Source organism: Nymphaea colorata, chromosome 1 (genome assembly GCF_008831285.2).
Source record: "Nymphaea colorata isolate Beijing-Zhang1983 chromosome 1, ASM883128v2, whole genome shotgun sequence".
NCBI lineage: Eukaryota > Viridiplantae > Streptophyta > Magnoliopsida > Nymphaeales > Nymphaeaceae > Nymphaea > Nymphaea colorata.
The window spans coordinates 10,017,115-10,034,152 of record NC_045138.2 but is presented as its reverse complement, the minus strand read 5'-3'; the positions used below and the strand labels follow the sequence as shown (position 1 = coordinate 10,034,152).

At 40.9% G+C, this 17,038-nt stretch overlaps 1 protein-coding gene across 1 annotated transcript in view; it reads left to right on the top strand.

Moving 5' to 3' along the window:
* The window catches only part of LOC116246281 (glutamate--tRNA ligase, chloroplastic/mitochondrial), a 39,439-nt gene extending 22,617 nt beyond the window's left edge, over positions 1-16,822 (top strand). The window contains exons 9-13 of the mRNA XM_031618069.2: positions 14,227-14,290; positions 14,911-15,025; positions 15,115-15,215; positions 15,323-15,479; positions 16,344-16,822. Of these exons, the coding sequence (XP_031473929.1) occupies positions 14,227-14,290; positions 14,911-15,025; positions 15,115-15,215; positions 15,323-15,479; positions 16,344-16,571 (665 nt within the window). The 3' untranslated portion in view covers positions 16,572-16,822. The remainder of the gene's footprint in view (positions 1-14,226; positions 14,291-14,910; positions 15,026-15,114; positions 15,216-15,322; positions 15,480-16,343) is intronic.
* The last annotated feature ends 216 nt before the right edge of the window (positions 16,823-17,038 follow it).

Below are 17,038 nucleotides of genomic sequence, written 5' to 3'. Positions count from 1 at the left end.
ATTGCTTCTGTAGGAATTCCTTCGTCTGAGCTATCTTTTGATTACACTCCCCTGTAAGAACAATATCATCAACATATAGAATCAACATCATTATACCAGATGTGCTGAGTGATGAACAATGAGTGATCAAGCTGAGATCTTTAAAATCCACACTTAAAGATAACCTTACTTAGCTTATGGAACCATGTGCGGGGACTCTGTTTAAGTCCATAGATAGCCTTTTTTAGTTTGCATACCTTGGGACTATCAGAATGATATTTGATGGTGAATACCCACTTGGAGCCAACAACATCACAATTCATTGGTGGATCCACCAAGTCCCAAGTCTCCCTAGAAAGAAGAGGATTCATTTTCTCCTGCATGGCTTGTTTTCACCGTGAATCTAATAAGGCTTGGTGGTGAGAAGACGAGATAGTGTGACTAGACATAGCTCGATCAAACTGCACCAAACTTCTACTCAAATAATCCGTAGAAACAAAGTTAGAGATCAGATGCATTGTGCACCGTCTCTGGCCCTTACAAATGGCGATAGGAAGATCATCTGCAAGGTAGTCATCATTTATACCTGAGTCAGTCTTATCAGTAGAACTTACCTCTTGAGAAGACTTTGGTAGACGGTTTGGAGGGGGACCTTGACGACGAGTATAGACTAATGGAGGATCAAAGAAATGGTCACATGACAACGGTGGAGAGGAAGTAATAGCAATGTTGTAAAAAGCGTATCGTAAGGCGTATCGGTCGGGCTTTAAGATACGCCGTATCGTAACGTATCGTAACCGTATCGTAAATTTTAAAAAAATAATAATAATAAATCAGAAAAAATTAAAAAAAATCAAAAAATTCATAAAAAATCAGAAAAAATTAAAAATAATAAATTCTTCATAGAAAACATGGTTTAGTCTTTTAGATAATGATAGACTTATTATTTTGCTAAATACTATAAACTTACACGTTCACGGTTCATCATTCATACTTCATAGACATCAAAATTCATAACAATATCATTCTTTTTCATCTTTATCTTCATGGTTTAAAAAAAAACCATTTCTTCTCAATGGGAATCAGCCACCCATGCACAAATCCATGGTTTAATAGATGATTTCACGGTGACAATCGATGATTTCACAATGGAAATCGATGATCTCACAATGGAAATCAATGATTTCCCTCTAAAACGGTACAATCTATAGATTAGAAATGAGGAAGGGGTGGGTTTTTATAAAAAAAAAACTCGAAAAAATGGGGTTCAAGTCTCCTTTTTAGAAATCAGCCCGTATCGTACGATACGGGCCGTATCGCACCGTATCGTACGATACAGGTACGATACACCCCCATTTACGATACAGGGGGTGTATCGTATCGTATTTTGCGAACGATACGATACGTATCGTACGATACGTACAACACTGAGTAATAGACTCAAGTGACACTGGGGAAATAGGAAGATGAATAGAAACTGGGAGCTCAGACATTGTAGGACATAGAGGGAAAAAATAAGGATGAGACTTGAAAAATGTAACATCCGCACTGACAATATCTTTTTTGTTATGGAGATCAAACCACTGATATTCTTTTTGATTGGAAACATATCCAATGAATATACATTTGATAGCTTGGGCAGCAAGTTTGTTTTTGTTTGGGCCTAAAATGTGTGCAAAATAAGTGCATCCAAATACTTTGGGAGGTATATGAAATAACGGTCGATCTAAATATAGTATTTAAATGGGAATGTGTTCTTGGATGGCAGACGAGGGTAATCTGTTAGTGAGATAGCATGCGGTAAGAGTAACATCTCCCCAAAAGTAGGCGGGCATATAGGTCTACAACATGAGAGTGCGGGCCACATTTAGGAGCTGTTGATGTTTGCGTTCAGCAACACCATTTTGTTGGAATGTGTGGGGGCAAGTATATTGTGGCCGAATCCCATGATTGACATAAAATTAAAGTAGAACTGAAGATTTGAATTCAAGAGCATTATCAGTGCGAATACTTTTGACAATGAAACCAAACTGAACTTTTATTTCCTTGACAAATTTCTAAAGGATACAAATGGCTTCAGACATTTCTCGTAATAAAATTACCTAATTGACTCTAGTAAAATCATAAACAAAAACCAGGTAATACTAGAAACGTGAACGAAAAGAAACCTGACTAGGACCCCAAACATCAATATGAAGGAGATCAAAAGGACTTTGACTAGATGGACTCTAACTCGAGAGAAACATACTCTGTGTATGCTTGCCTAACCGGCACGCATCACATAAAAAAGACTTTGATGCAGAAATATCTGGAAACATGCGATGAATTTTGGGCACAGAGGGATGACCCAATCTGAGATGCCACTGCAAAGGAGTTGTGTTCGATGTGAATGAGGATGCAACAACATTTACTAGGACAGAAAGGAAATAGAGTCTCTCACGTTCATGGCCGCCACCAATCGTCTTTCCAGTTTGTAAGTCCTGAAAAGAACATGAATTAGGGTAAAAAATGACTCTACAGTGTAAGTCGCTAGCCAATTGCTTAACATATAACAGATTAACAAGAAATCGATGAGCATATAACACGTGTAATGGTGCCCAAAGGTGAGAGGTAGATATCACCGCTGCCTAGAATAGGGGACAACTTGCCAGTTGCCAGTTTGGCGTGCTGTGGTGTAGTGAACCTGATTAATGATAAAAAGTAAAAACATCTGTGGCTGATTACAACAATGCCTGGATGCTCTTGAATCAATCATCCATATCATACCTAGGTCATTGGTAGGGGCACCAACAGAGAAGGCCGACTCCATTGCAGCAATGTTGGTAGATGTAGAGGAGGATCTCTGAGCGAGAACAAAATCATATTCATCCTTACTCAAGTTGAGAGAATATGATGGAGGTATAGGGGGAACAAGTAGGAGACTCAACCATAGAGTGGTTCTCCCTCCACCATGCCCTAGTGAACCAGCAGAATGGAGATGAGGATGCTTGTCCCAACATCTGTCCTCTAAATGACCTAATTTGCCACAATGGGTGCAGTGAAATCTGCTCAACGTGCACCACGGCTTGTTCCACGTCCCCTAGCTCCAATATAAGAATTGTGGCCACGTCCTCCTGAGACCGGTGTGCCATGTGTAGGCTGAGATAAAGTGACTGCAAGCCGACTCAGCTTATTATATGTATCTGCTAATTCTAGAAGTTCACTGCCTGTGAGAATTTGTGCCTTTGCCACAAAGTATTCTGAAGATAACCCAGAAAGAAACTTTGCTACCATAGCGGATTTAAAATGTCATGCATAGCAGTGTTGGCAGGGTGGCAAAGAGCTTTTAACCGTTCAGCAGTTAGTGTGGCAAAGTATTGGGACAAATCTTGATCACCTTGTTGGATGTTGTATAATTCCTCTTCCACTTGCAAAATCTTAATAACATTGGTAGCATGAGAATATGTCGTCTTCAAGAAAGGCCACATATCTTTAGTCTTGGTGTAGTATGCAATTGTTGGAGCTATACGAGACTCTACGTTGTTCATAATCCACGACATTACAATGTTATTATCTTCATCCCACACAACATATTTTCCCTTTTTCTCAATAGGTTCATTTTCTTCAAGAATATATTTCTTCCTATGACCAGCCGCAGACTTTATAAACACTCTAGACCAGATTTCATAATTCGAACCATCAAGTTTTATTGTGGTCCCATAGGAGGAGGAATTACCAGCCATCTTGTATTCATTAGAACCTTCAGACCTACTGCCATCAGCCATAATAGATAGAAAGAAAACTGACAAACAATATATAGGATGCAACATTCAATCACTATAGAGAAAAATATCTCTATTGTCCTCGAAGATCATACGAATATCGCACACTAGGCAACAAGGAGGAATCTGTAATCACATAACTAACCAATTCTGAACAGTATAAAAGAGAGAAGATAACAAATTGCGAAAATTTGAGTCGACTGTTGTGGATGAAAGCTGGCTCATGTACAAAATTTCAGAAGGCTGCTGCTGATTTCTGCTAATTACTGCAAACTGCTGCTGCTTTGCTTTCAGCCATAATAGATAGAAAGAAAACTGACAAACAATATATAGGATGCAACATTCAATCACTATAGTGAAAAATGTCTCTATTGTCCTCGAAGATCATACGAATATCACACACTAGGCAACAAGGAGGAATCTGTAATCACAGAACTAACCAATTCTGAACAGTATAAAGGAGAGAAGATAACAAATTGCGAAAATTTGAGTCGACTGTTGCGGATGAAAGCTGGCTCATGTACAAAATTTCAGAAGGCTGCTGCTGATTTCTGCTAATTACTGCAAACTGCTGCTGCTTTGCTTTCAGTTGCCTCACATACGATCAACAGAGCGCCATCCACGTCAAGAACAAAGCTAAAACAGCCTCCACGATCAGCAGATCAACTCTGCTCCACACGCCAAACTGCATCCACGAACAACATATCAACTCTGCTCCACACGATCCATGTGAAACTCTGATCATGCCTTAAACAGCATCCACGAATAGCAAATCAACTTTGCTCCACAAGATCTGCTGTTCTGTATGCCAAACAGCAGCCATGAGATCCACTTAAGGATCTGATCACGCCTTCCACATAGGCGTTATCGGGTCTTTCTCCACGCAATACACCCAAACTCTATTCTCTTACCGCCTCCTTGTTGGTGGATAAGAAGGAATAGAGATGGGCGATCAGAAGAGGAAGGAGGTTGCCGGAGGAAGAAGTCGCCGGAGAAGGGAGTCGTTGGAGGAAAAAGTCGATGGAAAAGGGAGTTGCCTGAAGACTTTCTTGGTTGTCGATGCTGGAGATGGCTCTGATACCATGTTGTGATCAGAGAGAGAGAGAGATAAACATTTGAATTGTTATTCACGTAACCCTAATCTCAGATTAAAAAGAGATTAGGGTGGCCGCAACCAGAATTACAGTTTCAACTTCCTAATATTTCAGGAAGACTCTAACCGACTCCTAAAAGTATTTAACAAATTTTAAATGTCTAAATTATTCATTAAATTCATAAAATTGGAAAGTGAGGTGATACAGGCGAATACATAATAATATGTGTTGGCTGATATGATGCATGAGTGAGCAAACCAATAGGGAGCCAACACTGTTTACTTGAACAACGATAAAAACCTTTCTTTTTCACAAATGATAATTTCTTTCATCAAACCTGTTGACATGTTTTAATGTACGGGTTTGGATTTGGACCTGGTCCAGTGTTACTCATGTTTAGGCCTGTTAAGGCTCTACTTATGTCTTTGTTACCCTAATTGTTAAAGTGTGAATAAAATTCTAGTGAGAGAGTGTTTGGCTGCGAGTGAGCGCCAGGTATTCCCTATCGTGGTTTTTTATCCCTCGAGTCAAGGGTTTTCCACGTTAAGATCATCTCTTTCAGTTTTTCCTACTTTCTACATGGTATCAGAGCCGAGCAGTTTCTGAGATCACTGTTCAGATTTGACGAAGAATCCTCGACTTTGTTTGGTGGAAGAGTTTCTGTCCCCGTGAAGTTTTGGTGGACCCCGGCGAAGCTTGCTGGTTTGCTGTGCCCGACGGTGCACCTTCTGTGTTGCCTCTCTGTGCTTCCAACATCGCCCGAGACTGCCACTCGCCTTCTCCACCATCGTCAGCTTGACTCCTCCATCTCCCGTGGCTGTTGCCCGCTTTTGCGAGCTTCTCCGTCGTCGACCGCCTGACTCCGCTGCTCTCTGTCGTTGGCTCAAGCGTCGCCTGTATTCCCTGCGTCACCGCCCAACGTCGACGCTCTGCTGCCTACATCACCCACTACTCTCGTCTGTGTTGCCCGCTACCCAGGTTCGTGTTGTCACCATTACTGGACCCGACTCTGTTGTTTTTTTTTGCCCTGAAGTTCCGGCGTCGTGGGATTTTGGTCATCGTCGCCTGAGTGCTCTGCCCAGCACCACCTGCCTGCCCGATGTGCTCTGCCCTGGGCTGCCTCATTCGTCCAGTGTCGTCTGCTCTTGCCTGTGTTGCCATCACTGATCACTTCCGTCAACACCCAGCAGTCTGCTCGCTGCCGCCGCTGTTCCACGCTTGTTTTTTTTTTTTGTTGCAGTGTGTTTCCTTAGGCTGCTGTTGGCTTGGATCGTGATTATGGCTGAATCTTCTTCCTCTACGGTTAATGTTGGTCACACTGATTTTGGGGCTTCTAGAACAGAAAACATTCCTGTCTAAGTTACTACCATTTGCCTCACCAAGGAAAATTACTTTCAATGGTCCGCTGCCATCACTATGGGGATTGCTGGTCGAGGCCGTATTGCCTATGTAAATGGGAGGAAAGTTGCACCTTTTGAGACTAGTGCGGCTTGGGATACTTGGTTTCTTGAGGACAACCAAGTAAAAACTTGGATTGTCAATTTTGTATCCTCCGATATTCAACCCCTCATCCTTCGCAAGAAGATTGCGAGAGATATGTGGGTTATTTTACAACAAATGTATAGCCAGAAGAAGAAGAAGGTTTGTGTGTATCAACTGATGAAGGAGGTCTATGCTCTACGACAAGGGGATCTCTCTGTCATAGATTTTTATGCAGCCTTAACATCCAAATGGGAGGATCTTGACTACTATTCTGATGATACTTGGAATTGCCCCCAAGACCAGATACATCATGTAGCCAAAGAATGGGAGAATAGGATATTCTTATTCTTAGCTGGACTGAACGATGACTTTGAAAGTATAAGGAGTCAAATTCTTAATTCGGAAGAATCGTTTAGTATTGAAGATGTCTACTCCCGTGTTGAAGCTGAAGAGCAAAGGCGCCTTGTTATAACTGGAAGAAAGGGGGATCATACCTCATATAATGAAAGGTGTGCTCTGGTTAGCCGTGCCTCTATGGGAGCTGCCCGACCTCCTCGAAAATGTATGCATTGCAAGAAAACCGGTCATACCATAGAGTTTTGTTGGGACCTACATCCTGAAAAGAAGTGTCACACCCCAACCTTTTTGACCCTCAAACACATTTTTTTTTTCCTAACATAAAGCATTGAAGTGTGACGACACAACGATTCAAAAGAGGGAGCTATGCCATTCAAAACAATGGGGCGAACTTTCATTCATATAACAATTTTGATTCATACAAAATCACAACTAAGTGTATGACAAAAATGCCCCAAAACATAGAATTGATGTCAAACAAAAACAAGATATCAATACAATCAACATAAGAGGCGCCGACACTACAAAAGACCCAAAACCTCCCCAGTAGGACGTGAGTGAAGCCATCTGTTCAACCTGCTGCCCCTGGTCCACTAAAACCTGAAAAATGAAACAACAGAAGGCTTAGCCTTCGCAGTATGGCAACAAGCCAGGAAAATTCCAAACCTTCTTAGGTAGGGCTCAAATCTGAGAACAATCATAAAACAATCTATCTTCATGTCGTGTCAGGGCATAGCCACATCATTTGCCAAGAAAACCCCTAACATAAACCACGACATGTAAAGGCCACTCAAGGGCTACAATATCACAATCTCAATCACATGCAAGGCATGCTTAAACATTTCATTTCATTCATATCATTCACATGCCCATCAATCACATACATTCGTTCACACATATTTCATTCACATACTTTCATTTTCATTAGCTTTAGTGAATTGACAGTTCCTGTGGGTGCAAACACAGGCACGTGCACACCATGAGCCGCTCATAGTCGAGAGACAACTCCCGTGGTGGCTCATAACGGTATCGATCCATTCATCCGCTGCAGCGGTAGAGCACTCATCCATGGGTGTGTGAATTTCATGGAGAGATACTCAGCCTTCCCTAGGACACCCAGGTTGGGAAGGCGGGAGCCCAACGCTCTAAGCACAACACACAACAGTACCCTGGGGCCTTGCACCGCCTGCGCACCGAACAGGCGAGACCAGTGGTGAAAGTGGGACGTCTCCCAAACACATTGCCACAACCTACTAGCCTCTTATCTCTTATTCTTACATTATTATCATTACAAATGCACAATCACAAAATGACTGACTAGCTCATGAGGTTGGTTCACTTCACGAGTGCACCCACACCTCCAATTGTCTCCACACGAGGTCTACATATAATATTTAACAGACATAACTAGCCATCATATAATACGGGTACAATTACCCTCCAATTCATTCATTTGCATCATTGCCCGCGGCAATGTGTATGCAACAAAACACAACCTTCACATCAATTATCACAACAATCATTTCTTTGAAAAACTTAGCCAAACCACAGAGATTAGTCTCGATCTGTGATTGGCTCGTAGTTGTCCTATGCAGTTATCATTGTAGGATGCTTTCTAATGCACAATTGGGGTCGATGAGACACTCGACTCGATATCCCACCTCATCTGTCCTAAACAGTTATCAATTCTAGCATGCACATGCAAATGCGTAACATTTTTAAAACATGCTTCTAATAGCATTTCAAAACAAATCATATCATGTATCAAACCATTTGCATGCATACACACATTCGTTCACAAAACAATCCATCAATCACATCAAAATCTTAGGATCCCACGATCCTAGGAACACACATTCACACATTTGCCCAGGCATGGATTTGCCTGGAATGTTGCCATACCTGTCGTGCACCTACAAAACTCTTCAAAATGCCTCAAGCTTCGAAATTGGTCGCTCAAGGTCTACGGGACGTGCCCGGTGTACTTGCAGACATAACCACAAGATAAGATTTCTACTAGTTACCTTTACGATTCAAACAAACATAAAACAAAATTATTGAGGCACATGTCATCGCATCAAGAAGGTGTCGACGGGTAGTGTCGACCTACAAGCCCTCCAATAGGTCTCCTCCTAACCTCTTGACGTTGCCACCAAACGTCAAAATTCACTGTTTTGATCAATCCATCACAACCCGATTCTCATTTGCTTTCTTTAGTCGAGGCGTCAACCCCAAAGTCATATCCAACTTACGTATGCTTTTCCTCGGACTCCAAAATACACCCGTTCACAAAAGCATGTGTCACGTGCTCACTAAGACGGTTCTAAATCTTCCCCACAACATCACAATCTCTACCATGCTTCCCTATTGCTTTGAAAATCAACACCTCAAGCTTAAAAGATCAATATATACATGAATCATCGCTTCTCCAACATAATTCTAAACTTTCCCCAAAAAGCAAAGTCGCTAACATGCATCCCTAAATATCAAATTCTAATTCTAGCATGCTCAAACAATAATAATACGTACTCCAACCGAAAATTTACAACAATCTAAGCTCGATTAGGCCTTTCTCATTCAAATCTTAGAATTCAAACTGTCGTAGTGCTCCCGGCAGTCCCTTCAAGAGTTCGATTGAGCTCCAATGTCAGCGATTGATCGCTGCCTCCACCACCAATGCTTTCACTTCACTAGCATGAGGGGAAAATGATGTGTTCCCCACTGAAATCCAAACCAACAGCCCCAAAACAGTCAAAAACTGCAAGAAAACAGGCGGGGAAAAAGGGAGAGGGTGCAGCAGAGAGGACGAGAGAGTGTGGGAGTGAGAGCTCGAGCAGAGGAGGAGAGGGAGAGAAACAACAAAAAAAAAAAAACGGAAGGGGAGAGGCTGTGCAAGAGGAGGCCGTGCGACAGAGAGGGGAGACGACAAAACAGTGGGAGAGGGAGGAGGAGAAGAAGGAAGAGTTAGGGAGAGGTTGAGGGCTTACCCGAACGCCGTCGCCGTTCCTTCCTCCGTCGGCCCAAGCGTCGCCACTGCACCCTCGTCCTCCTCCTGGTCTTACACGGTCGAAACAGAGGAAAGAAAAGCGATGAGGAAGAAGAGGGAGACGCGAGGGAGAATGGCCCTCGCGTCGGGCTCCTCACGCACTTGGGTTCGGGTCCGGATCTGGACCCGGCCCGCCTTAAAGACATCGAGCGTTACAAGAAGAATAGTATAGGAAGGTCTTCTAGTGGGAAGAAGCCTGTCTCTGATGCTAATAACCCTAATGGTGCGAAAACTCCTATCTCAGCTGAACAAATTCGTGAGCTTCGTGCATACTTAAGTCAGAGTGATATCAGTCAGCCTGAGGAATCAGATGATGTGAACATCAACCGTGCCCTTGCTATTTCAAAGGAAAAAGGTAATTCTTGGACGGGAGAATGGATTGTTGACAGCGGTGCTACCCACCACACGACTGGCAATCCTAAGTTTTTTCATGAATATAAGCTTTCCTCAGGAAAGGAACGTGTCTCTCTGGCCGATGGTTCTTCTATTTCTGTGGTTGGGAAAGGGAGTCTCTCACTTTTGAACAGATTCCTTGTTCACAATGCTCTACATGTTCCGCATCTTCCCTTGAATCTCTTGTCTGTCAGCAAGATTACGAAAGAATTAAATTGCGAATTTATTTTTTCTGCTGATCGTTGTGTTTTGCAGGACTTGGTGACATGGAAGAAGATTGGAATTGGTTTGGCTTCTGAAGGACTATATCGTTTACTTGTGCGTGTTGTCACAACTCTAATGACGGCGGTTAGAAAAACTATGAAGAATAGAGAAGATTTACTTCAGCTGTTTTTGTTTTGGCATGAACGCCTTGGGTATCTTCTGTTTGGAATTTTGAGACAGTTGTTTCCAAATTTGTGTTCTAATTTAGACATTAATATGATATCTTGTGATGTTTGCTAGTTTGCCAAACATGTAAGGGCTTCATACTCTATATCTTCCACTCATTCTAATGAAGTTTTTGCCTTAATTCATTCTGATGTGTGGGGGCCCTCAGGCATTCCTTCTCGTCTTGGCTTTCAGTACTTCATAACCTTTATAGATGATTGTTCTCGCAATACATTTGTATACTTACTGAAAGATCGTAGTGAAGTGCCCAATGTCATAGAGACTTTCATTACTCTTGTGGAGATCCAATTTGAAAGTTCTGTTAAGATCTTCCGGTCTGACAATGCCCGTGAGTATATGTGTCAGTCTGTTGATAATTTCTTTCGAAAGGAAGGAATTGTTCATGAGACATCGTGTAGTTATACCCCTCCCAAAATGGGGTGGCTGAGAGAAAGAACCGTCAGTTACTTAATGTCACCAGGGCTCTCTTGTTTCAAAAGAATCTTCCAAAACAGTATTGGGGTGATGCTGTTCTCACGAGTGCATATTTAATCAATCGTGTGCCTAGTCGTGTGCTTAATGGGTGTACCCCTTTTTCTATATTACCAGGGAGCCGTCAACCCTTTTCCCTTCCTCTTCGGGTTTTTGGTTGTGTCTGCTTTATTCATAATTATAATTCTACTGTTAAAAAACTCGATCCTCGGTCGAGTAAAGGTGTTTTTATAGGCTATTCTCCCACTCAAAAGGGGTGTAAGTGCCTTGATCCCTCTAATGGTCGTGTATATGTCACCAAGGATGTTACTTTTCTTGAACATGTCTCTTATTTTTGTGAGAATCCTCTTCAGGGGGAGAAGTATATGCTAAGGGAAGAATATTCTTCAAGTCAAGAAATAAAATTCACAGATTTTCTAGATTACAAACGTGAAGAAAGTCAAGTCATAGATGTTCCAAAACATGAGAAGGATGAAGACTGTGGTGATAGGATTGTGGAGGAACGTAATGAGAAGGATGAAGACTGTGGTGATAGGATTGTGGAGGAACGTAAGCATTTGTTTGGGCAGGTTTACTCTCGCCAAAGACTACCTATGGGCGGACAAAACTCTACTCCCAATCCCAATGTTACATCTTCCCAGGATGATCCAAGTCATGCCCTGAAGGAGTCAGCTGAAAATGAGTTCCAGACAAAAGTTGCTAATGAAGAGCTACCCATTGCCCTCAGAAAAGGTGTCAGGTCATGTACTCAACACCCTATTGGTACCTTCATATCATATTCTAGACTGAGCAAAGAATACAATTGCTTTGTATCATCTCTTTCTTTGGCTGTGATTCCCAAGACTGTTGTTGAGGCTCAGAGTGATCCCAAGTGGACTTATGCAATGCAAGAAGAGATGAAAGCCTTGAACAGAAATAAGACATGGGAGGCGGTAAAGATTCCTGAAGCGGCTCATCTGGTAGGATCTAAGTGGGTCTACACCATTAAGTATAAGCCAGATGGGAATGTAGACAGATATAAAGCTCGACTTGTTGCCAAAGGGTTCAGTCAGAAATATGGGCTTGACTACTTGGAGACTTTTGCTCCCGTTACGAAGATGAAGACTGTCAGAGTCATTATCTCCTTAGCTGTGATAAAGGAGTGGAAGATGTACCAACTTGATGTCAAGAACGCATTTCTCAATGGAGACCTTGAAGAGGAAGTATATATGTGTATGCCTCCAGGATATGAGGAACCTGGAAAATGTTGCAAGCTAAGGAAAGCTCTATATAGGCTCAAGCAATCTCCTCGAGCTTGGTTTGAACGACTTAGACTTGTAATGAGACAATATGGATATTATTATCAAGGAAATGGAGATCATACACTCTTTGTGAAGAGGAATGAGCAAAAGGTTACTCTTCTGTTGGTATATGTTGATGATATGATTGCCACAGGTGATGATGAAGATGAAATAATTAAGTTAAAGAAACTGTTGGCGATCGAGTTTGATCTCAAGGACCTTGGTAAGTTGAAATATTTCCTTGGCATTGAAATTGCTAGGTCTGGTACTAGCCTTGTGCTAAATCAACGGAAGTACACTCTAGATTTGTTAAAGGAGACCGAGAAACTGGGGTGTAGACCGGCTTCTACTCCTCTAGACGTTGGCCATAAGCTGAGTCTTAGAGATGGGGAGCCTCTCTATGAAGAGGCTAAGGGAAGATATCAACGTCTTGTGGGGAAGTTGATTTATCATACTCTCACTAGACCTGATATTACCTTCGTTGTGAATGTGATGAGTCAGTTCATGCATGCTCCCACAGATGCTCACTTGAGGGCTGTCGACAGGATCTTGTGCTACTTGAAGAAGAATCCTGGCAAAGGTCTCCTGTATGTTAAGCAAGACACTCTTGGGATTGAAGGTTATTCAGATGCAGACTGGGCAGGCTGTATTGACACTAAGAGATCCACCTCTGACTATTGTATCTATTTGGGAGGGAATCTCATAGTGTGGAGGAGTAAGAGGCAAGACGTTCGTTCTCGTTCCAGTGCTGAAGCAAAATACAAAGCAGTTGCTATGGGAGTTTCTGAGTTTTTGTGGTTGAAAGTATTGTTGACTGATATTGGTATAATAGTTGAAGAACCAATGAAGATGTATTGCGATAACAAGTCAGCAATCAACTTGGCCAACAACCCTATGCTACATGACAAAACAAAGCATGTTGAGATTGACCGACATTTCATTGGACAGAGAATTGATGCTATAGAACTTGTACTTCCTTACATGAGATCTGAAGACCAAATAGCTGATGTCTTCAACTTCATTTGAGAGAAATGTATCCAAGTTGGGCATGTTTGATCTGTATGCCCAACTTGAAGAGGAGTGTTGACGTGTTTTAACGTACGGGTCAGGATCTGGACCCGGTCCAGTCTTACTCCTGTTTAGGCCTGTTAAGGCTCTACTTATGTCTTTGTTACCCTAATTGTTAAAGTGTGAATAAAATTCTAGTGAGAGAGTGTCTGGCTGCGAGTGAGCGCCAGGTATTCCCTATCGTAGTTTTTTATCCCTCGAGTCGAGGGTTTTCCACGTTAAGATCATCTCTTCCAGTTTTTCCTACTTTCTACAAAACCTATAGACATTATACCTGTACTTTTTTTTTCTAGACAACAACTTTTAGATCATGTAAGTGACATAAATATGGATATCTTAAAATCTTGAACAATCAATGGCAGCATGCCAATTTTTAAGACTTAAAAATTTATGTTCATGTCCAATATGGTCCAAGGCACCATTTCTTTCAAATAGATAAACACTGAATGCATATGCAGTCTGGTTGCAATAAAATAGCCTTTGGTTAGAAAATACATACATACATACATACATACATACATTAGATATAGTTTAATGGTTGGTTGTTTATATGCCATGGGATACCCAGCAATTGTTACAGTTTGTCAGCCTTTTTTTCGTGTCAAGCAATTAAAAAGGAGTTGATGTGGTTCATGTGAAAAACTTTCTGGTTGATACATTATAGAAATGATATGGATGCTCTCTTTTGATTGGCATTCACTATTGATTGCTTCATATGAGACAAAAAAATGACCTGTGCTCTATTCTGAAAGTAACTTTCAAATAATAAATACTTGAGTTCATTATCGTTATGTTTGTGCTATCTTTCTCCAGTGTATACAAATGTGTGTTTTATGTTTTTGCAGTCAGTAAGTTTTCTATTAGCCGTGTCAACAAAAGTGGAGCTGTATTTGATTCTACAAAGCTAAGGTAGAATCTGCCTTCTGCGTCAAGATTTCTGTTGAATTATTTGATTTTCTGCTTGCATTGTGCAGGAATTTCTATGTACACATGAATGGAGCATGGGTAAATTTTAAAATGCAACCTTACTTCCTGTCTCCTCTATAGATGTGTTTGCTGTAGTTCAATTCATTTTTGAAATTTGACAGAAACTCAAACCTTCGTATGCACATTTTTTTCATTTCCTTTCATTTGTAAAACTTGCTATATAATTGGTTCATTGTCCAGGCATATCATGCATATTTAGGTCCATCTGCAAGCCTTTGGTCTCTGAGTTCTGATACATGGAATTGGTCAATTTACCTGACAATTTTTCATTTCCCAGACTTAGTTAAGTTGAATTGTAAACAGCTAGTCTCAGTATATGTGTAGTCTTGGAGGACCAATTCTTACTGTTATCTTTCTGACTGCATGCTTAGTCTAGTTTATGTAATCTCCCCTGCATATTTTGGCCGCGTGAAAGATTCATTTTTAGTATTGTTGAGTTGACAAACAATAGTTTTCTTCGGTTTGTAAGTTTGTAGGACCGTTTTATAACTTGTATCTGTGCTTTTCAACTGCTGTGCTCTTGCAAATCCCCTTTTATGAAGATGGATGAATGGTCAACACTTGAGAGCCCTTCCATCCAATGACTTGGTTAAGATCTTAGGGGAACGTTGGAGGACTGCTGGATTGTTCTCAGAATCTGAAGGAGAGTTTGTAGAAGTAAGATCCATATAATCCATATATTTTCTTAATCCTCGTGTCTAAACAAATGTAACAATTACAGATAGTAATTCATTGCAAAATTACAGGAAGCAGCAACTTTATTGAAGGATGGAATTGACTTGGTAACAGATGCAGACAAGGTGCTGTCTGACTTGCTTGCTTATCCATTGCATTCTACTTTGGCAAGGTGTAGTCCCTTGTGTCTTCATGACTATTTCCTGCATGAAATTTTTCATTATAGGTTCATTTTTTTCACAACAGTTTGGTTTCTTATTTTTCACATACCATATGTAGCTCTGAAGGTCAGGCTATTGTGGAGGACAAAATTTCTGAAGTTGCTGGCAGCTTAATCTCAGCATATGACAGTGGAGAGTTTTATGGTGCTCTTCAAGAGGGCCCTGGTGGCTGGCAGAAATGGGTGAAGAACCTTGGGAAATCACTGAAGCGCAAGGTAACCCCTTCCTTAAAACATCACATTCTTGGTATAATTTTGAGCGGAGGTCTGTACTATAACATAGTTCACTGTTGCCTGTTGCCGGAACTATGTCGTGGCATGACATTAATATGACATTGTTCTCTAATGAAGCATGAGAATTTTTGCTGCATTAATTAGCCACATTCTTGGTCATTTGCTAAATCAGCCTGTTTTACATTATTATTGCACTCCTGCATTGTTATGCTTTTATTTTCTCTGTCTTATTTTCTATTTTGCGGTTTTCAACTAATTAGATATAGCATTGTCACAGATATCGCAAGATTTTCAAAAATCTCACAATATTTACAAGAAAAACAAGTAAAACGAGAATATCAGGAAAATCTTGCGAGATTTTGAAAATCTTAGCAAAAATGAATATCTTGCAATTTTCTACAATTTTTTGATGATTTTTTTTCACTTTTTTATTAGTTTCTCATTTATTTTATTTATTTATTTATTTTTTAAAAAATGGATCCAGACTTCTTCTGAAATTTTTTCAAAAAAAAAACTTCGACAAAAAATACCCAAAAAAGAATCTTGCCGATATTTTCCCAAGAACAAAATTTGCGACAATGCTAGATAGGCTTTCAATGCCCCCTAAATTTTTTAGGACCATGATCCATTGAAAATCATGAATGCTTTTATTTATTCTGGAACTTTACTCAATAGGTCTTCATATTCTTTCAAAGCATAACTTTATATACCGTCAGTCTTCTTAAACTGCAACGGTCTTTTGTGTTACACGGGCCGATGGGACTTTCCAGTGCCATTATCCTATCTTATATTACACCTCCCATAATGGGAGTGTACTAAATCGCAAACGCTTGTCTCGGGTTGCAGGGTAAAGCACTTTTCATGCCCATTCGAGTTTTGCTGACTGGGAAGCTCCATGGCCCTGATATGGGCTCAAGCATTTTGGTGCTGCACAAAGCAGGCACTTGTGGAGTGATCACAACTGAAGTTGGTTTTAAGACGTTGGACGAGAGGTTCAAAATTTTAAGAGAGATTGATTGGGAAGCTATTTCCAAAGACAAACAAGCAGAGCCTGTTGCCACCGTCTCCCACTAGCATCTCCGATGTTATACGTTTAGGGCAGTGTGCATTTTTCTCCATCATTCATCTCTCTCTCGATGAGCAGTAGTTTTAGTTGTGGAGTTTACTTTTTCCACAGTTTTGATGACAAACGTGCCTTTTATGTATTTTTCTCCTCCATTTGTTTTGGTAGGAGTGCAGTGTGTTGTGGTCTGGGTGATAGCTAATTTTTTGTTTCTCCAATTGTGTCTTTGTTTAATTATTTCTTCTCTTTTGTTTTTCATGTACATGGTTGTCATTACCGATGCCAATTCAGTATGTGATTATTCATAGTCGGATAGAATGGAGCCAGTAAATTACTTGAAGAAAAGGTTGCATATTACAGCCTGTCCTTGGAAGAATTACAAATCGGCTCCCAGGGTGAACAAACGGATGACCAACGTTTGATACAAATTCCCAAATAAGCGCTTCTGTGGCGGTCTTTGAAGGAGAAAGTTGACTGA